This window comes from Heptranchias perlo, chromosome 20, assembly GCF_035084215.1.
Source record: "Heptranchias perlo isolate sHepPer1 chromosome 20, sHepPer1.hap1, whole genome shotgun sequence".
In the NCBI taxonomy this organism is placed as follows: Eukaryota; Metazoa; Chordata; class Chondrichthyes; order Hexanchiformes; family Hexanchidae; genus Heptranchias; species Heptranchias perlo.
Window position 1 is genome coordinate 51217034 of NC_090344.1, and position 14178 is coordinate 51231211.

General features: G+C 45.3%; 1 protein-coding gene across 3 annotated transcripts in view; it reads left to right on the forward strand.

Moving 5' to 3' along the window:
• The window catches only part of c20h2orf42 (chromosome 20 C2orf42 homolog), a 32285-nt gene extending 19246 nt beyond the window's left edge, over nucleotides 1-13039 (forward strand). For 2 of the 3 annotated variants that reach the window (XM_068001360.1, XM_068001361.1), the window contains exon 9: nucleotides 9762-12280. In XM_068001360.1, coding sequence (XP_067857461.1) covers nucleotides 9762-9970 — 209 coding nt within the window. In that variant the 3' untranslated portion in view covers nucleotides 9971-12280. Of the gene's footprint in view, nucleotides 1-9761; nucleotides 12281-12405 lie in introns of those variants that run through there. The other variant, XR_010966528.1, reaches the window with a different exon arrangement.
• Nucleotides 13040-14178: the final 1139 nt, after the last annotated feature.

Below are 14178 nucleotides of genomic sequence, written 5' to 3' on the forward strand. Positions count from 1 at the left end.
GCAAGGAGGATAGTGAATAAGGCAGATGAGCTGAGGTCACAAATAGACACGTAGCAGTGCGATATCTTAGCTATTACAGAAACATGGCTTAAAGAGGGGCAGGAATGGCAGCTCAACATTCCTGGTTTCAGGGTTTTCAGGCAGGATAGAGAGGGAGATAAAAAAGGAGGTGGGGGGTGACAATTTTAGTTAGAGAAACAATTACAGCTGTGAGGAGGGATGATATGTTAGAGGGATCCTCAAATGTGGCCATATGGGTTGAGCTAAGGAACAAAAAAGGGGCAGTCACACTGCTGGGAGTGTACTATAGACCCCCAAACAGTCAGAGGGAGATAGAAGAGCAAATATGTTGGCAAATTTCTGAGAAGTGCAAAAACAGTAGGGCAGTAATCGTTGGGGATTTCAACTGCCTCAATATTAACTGGGACACAATCAGTGTGAAGGGTGTAGAGGGTGCAAAATTCTTAAATTGCATTCAGGAGAACTTTTTTAGCCAATACGTAGCAAGCCCAACAAGAGAGGGGGCAGTTCTGGATTTAGTTTTAGAGAATGAAGCTGGGCAGGTGGAAGGAGTATCAGTGATCATAATTCAGTTAGATTGTACATAGTTATGGAAAAGGACAAAGGTCAGGAGTTAAAGTTCTCAATTGGGGGAAGGTCAATTTTACTAAGTTGAGAAGTGATTTTGCAAAAATGGACTGGAAACAGCTACTTGAATCAGTGTCAGAGCAGTGGGAGGCATTCAAGGGGAAGATTCAAGGGGTTCAGAGTAAACATGGTGGGACTGCCAAATCTGGAGCCCCCTGGATGTCAAGGAGCATACAGGATAAGATAAGGCAGAAAAGGAAAGCTTATGTCAAACACCGAGAGCTCAATACTGCAGAAAGCCTAGAGGAGTGTAGAAAGTGCAGGGGTAAAATTAAAAAAGAAATTAGGAAAGCAAACAGAGGGCATAAAAAATATTGGCAATCAAGGAAAACCCAAAGATGTTTTATAAATACATTAAGAACAAGAGGATAACTAAGGAAAGAGTAGGGCCGATTGGAGACCAAAAAGGTAACCTGTGTGTGGAGGCGTAAGATTTTGGTATGGTTCTTAATGAATACTTTGCGTCTTGTCTTCACAAAAGAGAGGGACGATGCAGACATTGTAGTTAAGGAGGAGGAGTGTGAAATATTAGATGGGATAAATATAGTGAGAGAGGAAGTATTAAGGGGATTAGCATCTTTGAAAGTAGATAAATCGCCAGGGCCGGATGAAATGTATTCCAGGCTGTTAAAAGAAGCAAGGGAGGAAATAGCGGAGGCTCTGACCATCATTTTCCAATCCTCCCTGGATACAGGCGTGGTGTCGGAGGATTGGAGGATTGCTAACGTTGTACTGTTGTTTAAAAAGGGAGAGAGGGATAGACCGAGTAATTACAGGCCAGTCCATCTAACCTCGGTGGTGAGCAAATTATTGAAATCAATTCTGAGGGACAGGATAAACCGTCACTTAGAAAGGCACAGAGTAATCAAGGACAGTCAGCATGGATTTGTTAAGGGAAGGTTGTGTCTGACTAACTTGATTGAATTTTTTGAGGCGGTAACAAGGAGGGTCGATGAGGGTAGTGCATTTGGATTTTATCAAGGCTTTTGACAAAGTCCCACATGGCAGACTGGACAAAAAAGTACAAGCCCATGGGATCCAAGGGAAAGTGGCTAGTTGGATCCAAAATTGGCTCAGTGGCAGGAAGCAAAGGGTAATGGTCGATGGGTGTTTTTGTGACTGGAAGGCTGTTTCCAGTGGGGTTCCGCAGGGCTCAGTACTTGGTCCCTTGCTTTTTATGGTATAAATGATTTGGACTTAAATGTAGGGGGCATGATTAAGAAGTTTGCAGATGATACAAAAATTGGCCGTGTGGTTGATAGTGAGGAGGAAAGCTGTCGACTGCAGGAAGATATCAATGGACTGGTCAGGTGGGCAGAAAAGTGGCAAATGGAATTCAATCCGGAGAAGTGTGAGGTAATGCACTTGGGGAGGGCAAACAAGGCAAGGGAATATACAATAAATGGGAGGATACTGAGAGGTGTAGAGGAAATGAGGGACCTTGGAGAGCATGTCCACAGATCCCTGAAGGTAGCAGGGACAGGTCGATAAGGTGGTTAATAAGGCATACGGGATACTTGCCTTTATTAGCCGACGCATAGAATATAAAAGCAGGGAGGTTATGCTAGAACTGTATAAAACACTAGTTAGGCCACAGCTTGAGTACAGCGTACAGTTCTGGTCACCACATTACAGGAAAGATGTGATTGCACTAGAGAGGGCACAGAGGAGATTTACGAGGATGTTGCCAAGGCTGGAGAATTTTAGCTTTGAGGAAAGATTGGATAGGCTGGGGTTGTTTTCTTTGGAACAGAGGAGGCTGAGGGGTGATTTAATTGAGGTGCACAAAATTATGAGGGGCCTGGACAGAGTGGATAGGAGAACCTATTTCCCTTAGCAGAGAGGTCAATAACCAGGGGGCATAGATTTAAAGTAATTGGATGAGAGAGGAGCTGAGAAAAAAATTTTCACCCAGAGGGGGGTGGGGGTCTGGAACTCACTGCCTGAAAGGGTGGAAGAGGCAGAAACCCTCAACTCATTTAAAAAGTACTTGGATGTGCACCTGAAGTGCCGTGACCTACAAAGCTATGGGCCAAGTGCTGGAAAGTGGGATTTGGCTCATTTTCGGCTGGCGCAGACACTGTGGGCCGAATGGCCTCCTTCTGCGCCATAAATTTTCTATGATTCTATGAAATCATTGTGGGATTTTTGCCTCCATTATCCTGTCCAGAAGTTCATTCCATGTGTCCGCTCTTTATGTGAAGAACTACTAGGGGTCAGTTTTAGGATGGCCGAGCAGGTGCGTTCGTGGCGGGGGGTTCCTAAAATTTGGGAGTCCCAGAGCGGGTCCAGAGCCCGGCTCCAACCCACCCACTTCCGGGTTCCCCATTGACGCGAATTGGTGCGTGTGCGCGCAGCCCCCGCATGCGGGACTCCCACGGGCAATTAAAGCCGGCGGGAAGACAGTTTAGATAGTTACGGAGATACTTGAGGTCGTTGACATACCTCATTGGGAAGAGATTTTAGCAGGGATGTGATTTTGGACTCTCCTCAGCGTGTTTCCCATGCTGTGGGAAACACTCCCTGTTGTTGCAGACGTGTTTCAGTCAGCAGCCATTGGGAGATGCAGAGGATTCCTTGACAGCTGGGGGGAATACCTCATTCATTGCAGGAGGGCACTCTGTCACCTCAGACAAAGTTTTGCCTGCCACACCGTTGTCTCCACACTCCAAATTATTACATCATACCCTGAACTCTGCTGTCCAAACACATTTACCTACTTTGTGGACCCCTCACACTCACTCCATCAGGATGGAGGTGGAGGGGGGGGGTCCATTGCTGCATTCATCATTCCATTGGAGGATGACCAACATCACCAGCCTCGCCAGGCATGCCGTCCACCTCCGCCACATGGAGCTACACAACACAGTGCTGCGCAACAGGCACCTGCACAAAGTAGTTGTGCAACGACACACACACCCACTGTAGGGTGACCCAATGGGTGACATCAAGGGTGTTCATGGAGAACCTCATGAAAGGGCATTATTGCACAAGCCAGTCAAGAATGGCCAAGACGTGGCAGTAGTGGTGACAATATAATATGTAATGTGAGTTGATCAGAAATCAAATATAAGTAAAAACCATGACAAACCCTCAAACACCCTTGTGCATCCCCTTCATGCTCACAATACATTTGCCTTACACTTCCTACTACACGTACATGATGCATGCCCTGTGGCTGCAGTACAGGTAGTGGCAGGTGGGGTGAGACTGACCGTGAAAGAGATGCATGAGAGGGTGAGTATGAGATAGAGCCATGAGATTGTATGAGGATTGGGTTGAGTGGTAGTGGTGGGATGAGTTCTGGGGAGGTGAGGAAGTGCAGGTAAGATGAGGATGAGGGTTCAGTGGGTGTGAGGAGTGATGTGATAGAGTAGTGTTGGCAGTGCAGAAGGAGATGTGGGGTGGGGGCGGTGATGTGGCAGACGGAGTGTCGGAAAATGAGTAAGTGTACTCACTTCAGCTGACCTGGTTAGGTCATTGAAGCGCCTCCTGCACTGTATGCAGGTGGGCGATATGTTGGTGGTGCTGGTGACCACCTCTGCCACCTTGAGCCAGGCCTTCGTGGTGGCAGAGGCAGGCCGCTTCCTCCCGTCCGCCAGGTGGAAGATCTCCCTCCTCCTCCTCCTCCTCCTCACCCCATCCAGTAAGAACAGGAGTGAGGCATCATTAAACCTGGGAGCAACCTTCCCCCTGGGCTGCTCCATGCTGTAATTTTTCCTATTTTCTGCAGCATCAGTCAGTGGAGGACTGGCCCTTTAAATAGGGCTCCTCCAGCTGACAGCCTGTGATGTGGGTGCGCAGTCCGCCCGCTGCGCAGCTTTCCAGCGCGAAACCCGGAAGCCAAGGGAAGTGGCTTCAATTTACTTACGATCGCGTGGGGAACCCACCGATTTCACTGGGCGGGTTACCCACGCGCCCAGTCGACCCCCCGCTACCAACCCGCCTCCCTCCTAATATCGGGCCCCTAATGTCTGTGCTTAATTTGTCTTTTGTTAATTTGAATCTGAGCCCGCTTGTTCTGCTGCCACTGTTTAGGAACATAGGAACAGGAGTAGGCCATTCAGCCCCTCGTGCCTGCTCCGCCATTTGATAAGATCATGGCTGATCTGTGATCTAACTCCATATACCTGCCTTTGGCCCATATCCCTTAATACCTTTGGTTGCCAAAAAGCTATCTATCTCAGATTTAAAATTAGCAATTGAGTTAGTATCAATTGCCATTTGCGGAAAAGAGTTCCAAACTTCTACCACCCTTTGTGTGCAGAAATGTTTTCTAATCTCACTCCTGAAAGGTCTGGCTCTAATTTTTAGACTGTGCCCCCTACTCCTAGAATCCCCAACCAGCGGAAATAGTTTCTCTCTATCCACCCTATCTGTTCCCCTTAATATCTTATAAACTTCGATCAGATCACCCCTTAACCTTTGAAACTCCAGAGAATACAACCCCAATTTGTGTAATCTCTCCTCGTAACTTAACCCTTGAAGTCCGGGTATCATTCTCGTAAACCTACGCTGCACTCCCTCCAAGGCCAATATGTCCTTCCGAAGGTGCGGTGCCCAGAACTGCTCACAGTACTCCAGGTGCGGTCTAACCAGGGTTTTGTGTAGCTGCAGCATAACTTCTGCCCCCTTGTACTCCAGTCCTCTAGATATAAAGGCCAGCGTTCCATTAGCCTTATTGATTATTTCTGCACCTGTTCATGACACTTCAATGATCTATGTACCTGAACCCCTAAGTCCCTTTGGACATCCACTGTTTTTAACTTTTTACCATTTAGAAAGTACCCTGTTCTATCCTTTTTTGATGCAAAGTGGATGACCTCACATTTGTCCACATTGAATTCCATCTGCCACAGTTTTGCCCATTCACCTAATCTATCACTATCGCTTTGTAATTTTATGTTTTCATCTACACTGCTTACAATGCCACCAATCTTTGTGTCATCGACAAACTTCGATATGAGACTTTCTATGCCTTCATCTAAGTCGTTAATAAACATTGTGAATAATTGAGGCCCCAAGACAGATCCCTGTAGGACTCCACTAGTCACATCTTGCCAATGTGAGTACCTACCCATTATCCCTACTCTCTGTCACCTTTCGCTCAGCCAACATCCTAACCAAGTCCGTACTTTTCCCTCGATTCCATGGGCTTCTATCTTAGCTAACAGTCTCTTTATGTGGGACTTTATCAAATGCCTTCTGGAAGTCCATATAAATAATATCCATTGACGTTCCCCTGTCCACTACTATAGTCACCACTTCAAAAAATTCAACCCGGTTTGTCAGGCACGACCTACCTTTCACAAATCCATGCTGGCTCTCTCTGATTAACTGAAAATTCTCGAGGTGTTCAGTCACCCTATCCTTAATTATAGACTCCAGCATTTTCCCCACAACAGATGTTAGGCTAACTGGTCTATAATTTCTTGGTTTCCTTCTCTCTCCCCTTTCTTAAAAAGAGTGACATGTGCAATTTTCCAATCTAGAGGGACAGTTCCTGAATCTAGATAACTTTGAAAGATTATAGTTAGGGCATCTGCAATCTGCTCACCTACTTCCTTTAAAACCCTGGGATGGAAACCATCTGGTCCTGGGGACTTGTCACTCTTTAGTGCTATTATTTTCTTCATTACTGTTGCTTTACTTATGTTAATTTTATTGCGTCCCTGTCCCCGATTCAATATTAGTTTTCTTGGGATTTCCGGCATGCTATCCTCTTTTTCTACTGTAAATACTGACGCAAAGTAATTATTCAACATGTCCGCCATTTCCCCATTATCAATGACAATATCCCCACTTCAAGTTTTTAAGGGGCCAACACTGCTCCTGACCACCCTCTTTTTCCTAATATAACTATAAAAGTTCTTTGTATTGGTTTTGATATCCCTTGCAAGTTTCTTTTCATACTCTCTTTTTGTAGCTCTTACTATCTGTTTTGTGATCCTTTGTTGATCTTTGTATCTTTCCCATTCGCCAGGATCTGTGCCATTTTTTGCCTTTTTGTATGCCCTTTCCTTATGTCTTATACTGTCCCTTACCTCTTTAGTTGTTCACGGCTGTTTTTTTTGGCAAGTAGAGTTCTTGTCCCTCAGGGGTATGAACCGATTGTGCATCACGTTAAATGTTTCTTTAAACATTTCCCTCTGATCATCAGTCGTTTTACCCATTAACAGATTTGCCCAGTTTACTGTGGACAGTCTCTGACTCATCCCCATTGAAGTTGGCCTTGCCCAAGTCTAGAATCTTAGCAGCTGATTCATTTTTTTCCCTTTCAAACACTACCTTGAACTCGATCATGTTATGATTGCTATTGGATAGATGTTCACGCACAGTTAAGCTGTTAACTAAATCTGGTTCATTACTCATTACTAAATCTAGTATTGCTTGTCCCCTCGTTGCCTCTCGGACATACTGCTGTAGAAAACTATCCCGGACACACTCAAGAAATTCACTACCTTTCTGACAGTTGCTAGTCTGCTTTCCCCAATCTATGTGAAGGTTAAAGTCCCCCATTAAGACCACTATGCCTTTCTTACACGCTTGTCTAATCTCTGCATTTATACAATCTAGCACTTCAGAGCTGCTGCCAGGGGTCCTATACACAACTCCCACTAGAGTCTTAGATCCTTTCCTATTTCTCAATTCAACCCATAAGGTCTCTGTTGGCTGCTTACCCCTCGTTATATCCTTCTTTATCATTGAAGTGATTTCATCTCTAATCACTAAGGCTACTCCTCCCCCTCTTCCATTTTACCTATCTCTCCTGTAGACCTTACAACCTGGTATATTTAGTTCCCAATCCTGACCATTCTGCAGCCATGTCTCAGTAATAGCTATCATGTCATACCCTCCAATTTGAATTTGTGCCTTTAGTTCATTGAATTTATTCCTCCGTGCGTTTGTATATAGAACTCTTAGTTGGGCCACACACCCTAGCCTGACCTTCAGCTTTGATGCTGGGTTAATCGCCTTACGCCTTCTCGTTTTCACTTTATCTGTAGTGCCTAAAGTACACTCTCTTTCTGCTGCTCTACGCTTTTCCCTTTCACTTGTTCTTGAACAACTATTTGTACTATTTGTATTGTAAATTTTTCTTTTTTTATTCGTTCGTGGGATGTGGGCGTCGCTGGCGAGGCCGGCATTTATTGCCCATCCCTAATTGCCCTCGAGAAGGTGGTGGTGAGCCGCCTTCTTGAACCGCTGCAGTCCGTGTGGTGAAGGTTCTCCCACAGTGCTGTTTGGAAGGGAGTTCCAGGATTTTAACCCAGCGACGATGAAGGAACGGTGATATATTTCCAAGTCGGGATGGTGTGTGACTTGGAGGGGAACGTGCAGATGGTGGTGTTCCCATGTGCCTGCTGCTCTTATCCTTCTAGGCGGTAGACGTCGCGGGTTTGGGAGGTGCTGTCGAAGAAGCCTTGGCAAATTGCTGCAGTGTATCCTGGGTCCTCCCCTCTCTTGCTTCTCTCACCTTTACTCTCTTCTGACTGCCCGCTCAGGTTCCCATCCCCCTGCCACTCGACCCAACTCATAACATTTTGAATTTAGCCTAGATTCTCTGTTTTAAAAAAAACTGATGCATTGATGCACAAAATATTCAGTTGTCGTCACTCAGTTAGCAGAGACGCAAAAGAAAGGCTTGCATTTACAGAGTATCTTGACACATCTCTTTGAAATGTATAAGAGTACTTCATCTGCAATGAATTACTTTTCCTGTTGTGTCGGCAAAGCCAACAGCCATTTTGCACGCAGCAAGATCCCAGGTGTAGCAATGAGACAGATGAATGGCCAGTAAATGTTTTCTTGGTGATATTGGTTGAGGGAGGAATGTTGGCCAGGCTGCCGGGAGAACTCCCCGCTCTTCTTTAAATAGTGCCATGGGATCTTTAGCGTCGACCTGAACACTGGAACAGACAGACAGGGCAATGGTGGAGCCAGAGGATCCATCCTATTTAGGGTCATAAGAATCCCTATGTTATGTAATTTTACAGGGGTATGTAGCTGTGCCACTATCATAACAACATTAAAATAGTTTCTGTGGCTGCTTTCTGGGGGAGGTACCTTAATCCTGCCTCATTTGTAGATGTTGCTTCAAAGTGGGTTAACGTGCCCCTGTTTATGTTGAATGTTTAACAAGTGTTGGACACAAAGCCCAAAGTGACACAAATACCTAATCTTGATCACTGGGCTGCCTGCTGTTATTACTTACAGTCCATTGCGCTTACAATTATTATGGGCCTGTGTAATGGTTATCCCATGATGGTCTTGTGAGCAAGACTTTCACCCATTGTGGCAGCTTTGCTTTGCCCTGAAGGTGCATGAGTTGTTTGAGTCAAAGATTTGGGAGCCTACTGTTGTGCTTTCGAAAAATATTTTGAGGTAACATTTTTGATCAATAGTAAAGGTACCCATTTAATCTTTCCAGTTTGGACATCAGAGGGGAGAGAAATAGATATCTGGGCTGGGGTCCCATGTTCAGGTTATCCTATTTCTTTGTGCTACTGTTTAAGTCAGAGGCAAATGAGGGACGGAGCTCTCACCTAAAGCCTTTCTTCATGGGTGCATTGCATGAAAATTACTGAGGCGAAAGCTTTTATTATTTTGAAATAAAAGCTTTTTGATTTTATTAAAAAATCAAATGTGTAAAATCAAATGGAGCACCGTAATCTATCTTAATCTGCGGGGATTTGTTTTTGCTTCTGTGTCGTCTTCTTTTTTAGAAACAAGTAATTGGTCGTTTTTAGCCTGAGCTAACGGGGCTTCAATTTAACAGGTCATCCGAAGGACATTTCTGCCAACACAGCACTCCCGCTGTCTTGCACTGGAGTGTCGGCCCAGATTATTAGCTTCAAAGTGCAATTTGGAATCATAAGCTTTTGACTCGGGTGAGAGTGCGGTTAACTGAGCCAAACTGACATATAATATGCACGGGGACCGGCATAAATTCCTTGAATGTCCTTTGGTTTATGGTATTCCTGGGATAATAGAAAAGTTCAGCTCATTTCGGTCACGTTTCTGTTCGGAGATCTCCAGCGCACTGGAATGTGAATGGTGCTTTCATTTATGGCTTTTGTGAAATTCACTGCGGAATTTTCTTTTTCATCCAGGGAACATGTCCCCTGACCAGAAAGAACCCACTCCTTTTATCATTGAATGGATCCCAGATATTCTGCCCAGATCGAAGATCGGAGAAATGAGGATTAAGTTCGAGTACGGTCACCACCGGAATGGACACGTTGAGTACAGGGAACAGCAGCCCTCTCCGGAACAGACTCTTGAGCTCAGTCCTTCCCTAGCCACCATCAATATTCACTGAAAACAAGGCTTCACGTGGCCACCACAGCTACCTCTTGTGTGGGTAGAAAGAAGAAACAAAAAATCAAACGGGACAAAAGGAACTCCGAAATATTGACCTTGAATCTTATTGAAGAAGTTTGGGGTTTAACTGCGGGTTTGAAGACTGAATACCTCTCAATGACCTGTGGAGGACAGTGACCCTCATGGGTTGCATTTCAAGGCACTTAATATATTTGACCCTCTGACTTGCAGTCCAAGGCAGTCGATAATTTAGACTTTGAAAACGCATCACAATATTTAAAAGATCCATCGTGTGAGCATTAGATACACTTTGATTTCAATTTTCTCTTTTTGTCTAGGAGGCTGTCGACATACGATGCAAATGCTAAGGATACCGTGTAGCTCCATGCTGACCCGCAGAAAGTCATTTTAAACTGGGGGTGCGGCCTATATCTGGGTTAATTATTTTTTGTCCGAGGATAGTGGCTCAAGTTTGGGTTGCGGCTTATATACGCATCAAATATCTGCGTGGCAAATAACCAAAGAAACTTATACCTCGCTCCATAAAAATAAGGAACGTGTTTTTAAGTTGTCATGTTTGCAGAAATGCTATACAGAGAGTCTCCTGTGGTGATACTGTCAGGATTGCAGGGGCCTATGGCCGAGTGGAGGCACTCATCCTTCAGGCTCACACAGTACTGGCAAGCATCTGGTACTCGTGAAGCTGTATCTTGGCATGAATCAATGTCGGCAGGGGAAAAGGGGAACATTTCAGAACAGTCAAAGCAAGAATTTTCAACTCTGCAGTAGGAATAGCAGTTAATGCAAAAAGTTTTTAAAATTAATTAATTGCAATATCTCCTCGGTCATTGAACAGTTTTCCATGATTCCACTTGTTGCGTACTCTGTGTCTGAACACCAGACTTTGTGGGAACTGAGAAAGAATCTGTATTTATATAGCGCCTCATCATGTCCTTGGAATGCCCCAAAGTGCTTTACAACCAATTATTTTTGAAATGCAGTCACTGTTGTTCTGCAAGAAAACAAGGCAGCAAGATCCCGCTAACAGCAGTTTAGATAAATGACCAGTTAATCTGTTTTTGGTGGTGTTGGTTAAGGGTGAAATGTTGCTGCTCTTCGAATAGTGCCGTGGAATCTATTGCACCCACCTGAACAGGCATCTGGGGTCTCAGCTTAACATCTCATCTGAAAGACAGCAACTCCGACTGTGCAGCACTCCCTCGGTACTGCACTGAAGTGTCAGCCTAGATAATTTGCTCAAGTCCCACAGTGGAGCTGGAAGTTGCAACCTTCTGACTCAGGTGAGAGTAGAAGGTAGATGTCTTTATCTTTTTTGTTGAACTTCTTTTCTTCGCTGCTGGTTCTGCTGCAGTACCTATAAACGCATAACTTAACACGGCAGCCAATTTGTGCGCAGTAAGGTCCCACAAACAGCAGTGACAATGACCAGATAATCTGATTTTAATGATGTTGGTTGATGGATAAATATTGGCCAGGACACCGGGGAGAACTCCCCTGTTCTACTTTGAAATAGTGTTGTGGGATCCTTTGCTTCCACCCGAGAAGGCAGGTTTAACGACTAATCTGCAACTCTGACAGGACAGCACTCTCTCAGTACTGCGCTGAAGCGTCAGCCTAGATTATGTGCTCAAGTGCCTGGAGTGGGACTTGAGCAGACGACCTCCTGACTCGGAGGCGAGTGTGCTACTCACTGAGCCACGGCTGACACCTTCGGCTTTACGGACTGAGCCATTGGTGGGGGGTGGTGGGGGGCGGGTGGAGCTGATGCAGGTTAATGACCACCTTGGCTTCCGAAGCTGCTGTTCAAAGCAGCATGCCCAAGGGCCGAGGCAACCTGTGAGTTTCAAGTTGGCAGCCAGACTCACCCGGAGCGGAGCAGCTACCCTGACACAATCAGGTGTATCAAATAATTCTGCACTTGTAAAACTACATTCAAACTTTATTTGTTTTAAAAATTGAAAAACACATCTTACAACTATATCGAGTTGAAGCATTTGAATTCCTGAGTGCTGCCCCTTTGCCCCATCACTCAGACCGTGGGGAGAGGGGGCAAGGGTTAATTGTAGCAACAGCAGTTACTAATCTGCATTTGTCAGGATTGCACTGTTTCAGTTTTCCCATTTCCTAATGACTTTTCAATGGATGATGTTAATATTGTTTGTCCAGAAAACGTGCACGGATATACAGTGGGCATTAACTGGGCTGGTTTAATCCTGCCTCCCAATTTTGGAAGTGATGTAGGGCTTTTGTGGAAAGCCCTCTGGAATAAATTCTGCCTATATAATCAGTTTGGACTTGGTCTTCTTGCATTGTGTCTGCGGTAAAATATTATTATCTGTTTTGCCTTCTCCATACTGTTTGTGAGGGAATTGTGGTTTGCTAAATATTTTAACTTCTTAATTTTAAAAAAAGCTGAATTTTACTGGATGGAGCCTTGAGGACATTGAACAAGCTCATTCACTGTCCATAGCAAGATGTGAACAGGCAACTTTCTCCTCTGGGATCTGGGTTCAAAATCAGCCTGGAATGATGGGATGGAATTCTCCTCTCTGCTGGCTGCAAACTTCTAATCCATTAGGTGTCACTTCACAGTGCAAAGCTGCCTATTAATTGGTCAAAGGGAAATCTCTTCAATGACCGGTGTCATACGAAGGAAAATGATTGTGGTTGTCGAGGTCAGGCATCGGAGTGCCAGGACATCACTGCAGGAGATTCTCAGGGAATCATCCTCGGCTCAACAATCTCCAGCTGCTTCGTAATGATCTCCCCTCCGTCATAAGGTCTGATATTGGACTGTTTGCTGATGATTGCACAGTGTTCAGCTCCATTTACAACTCATCCGATAATGAAGCAGCCCAAGCCAGCCTGCAGCAGGACCAGGCTTGGGCTGACAAGTGCCAGGTAATATTTGTGCCAAGTAAGCGCCAAGTAATAACCTCGAACAAGAGATAGCCCACCCATTTCCCCATGACTTTCAACGTCACCACCATCGCGGAGACCCCACCTTCAACATTTTGGGGGTCACTATTGACCGGAATCTGAGCTGGATCAGCCATATCAACACCCTGGCTACAAGAGCAAGGTAGACATTTTTTTTTGGTTAATTCTCAGGATGTGAGCGTCGCTAGCAAGGCCAGCAGTTATTGCCCTGAGAAGGTGATGGTGGGCCGCCTTCCTTGAACTGTGTGTGATATTCTTTGTAGTTTGTTACAACTGAGTGGCTTGTTAGAGTAGTTATAAGAGCCAACCACGTTGGTCTGGCACTGGAATCACATACAAACCAAACCAGGTAAGGACGGCAGGTTACCTTCCCTAAGGGATATTAGAGAACCAGTTGGGTTGTTATGACAATCTGATAGCTTAAGGTCAGCTTTTAATTTCCTGATTGTTCTTTAAACAATTCAAATTCTCAAACTGCCATGGCGGGATTTGAACTCGCGTTCTCTGGATTATTAGTCAAGTAACATAACCACTACAATGGGATCCCCTACTCAATGCCATCGTGAGAGAACCATTTCAATGACTGGCTCCCCTGACTGCTTAAAGCTGTACAATGCTCAAGGCAGGAGTGTGATGGAATACTCGCCTGGATGGGTGCAGTGCAACAACATTTGAAGCTCGACACCATCCAGGACAGAGCAGTTCACTTGATCGGTGCCCCTGCCACTGGAATCAATATCTACCCCGGCACACTGGCTGCAGTATGTGGAATCTACAGGATGCGCTGCAGCAACCCACCAAGATGACTTTGACAGCACAGACCCCCCCCCACTCACTGACCTCTGCCACCAAGAAAGTCAAGCAATATCCTGGGTACACCACCTCCAAGCTCACCTCAAGTCACACACAACGCTGCAGGCCCAGCAGTATAACTGAGTGCTGGCAGCTCTGCATTGCCCAAATGCGATATTGGTATCAAGCAACTCCTTTCGCAAATGGCAATTGATACTAACTCAATTGCTAAATTTAAATCTGAGATAGATAGCTTTTTGGCAATCAAAGGTATTAAGGGATATGGGCCAAAGGCAGGTATATGGAGTTAGATCACAGATCAGCCGTGATCTTATCAAATGGCGGAGCAGGCACGAGGGGCTGAATGGCCTACTCCTGTTCCTGTGTTCCTATATGATGTGGAGATGCCGGTGATGGACTGGGGTGGACAAATGTCAGCAGTCTTACAACACC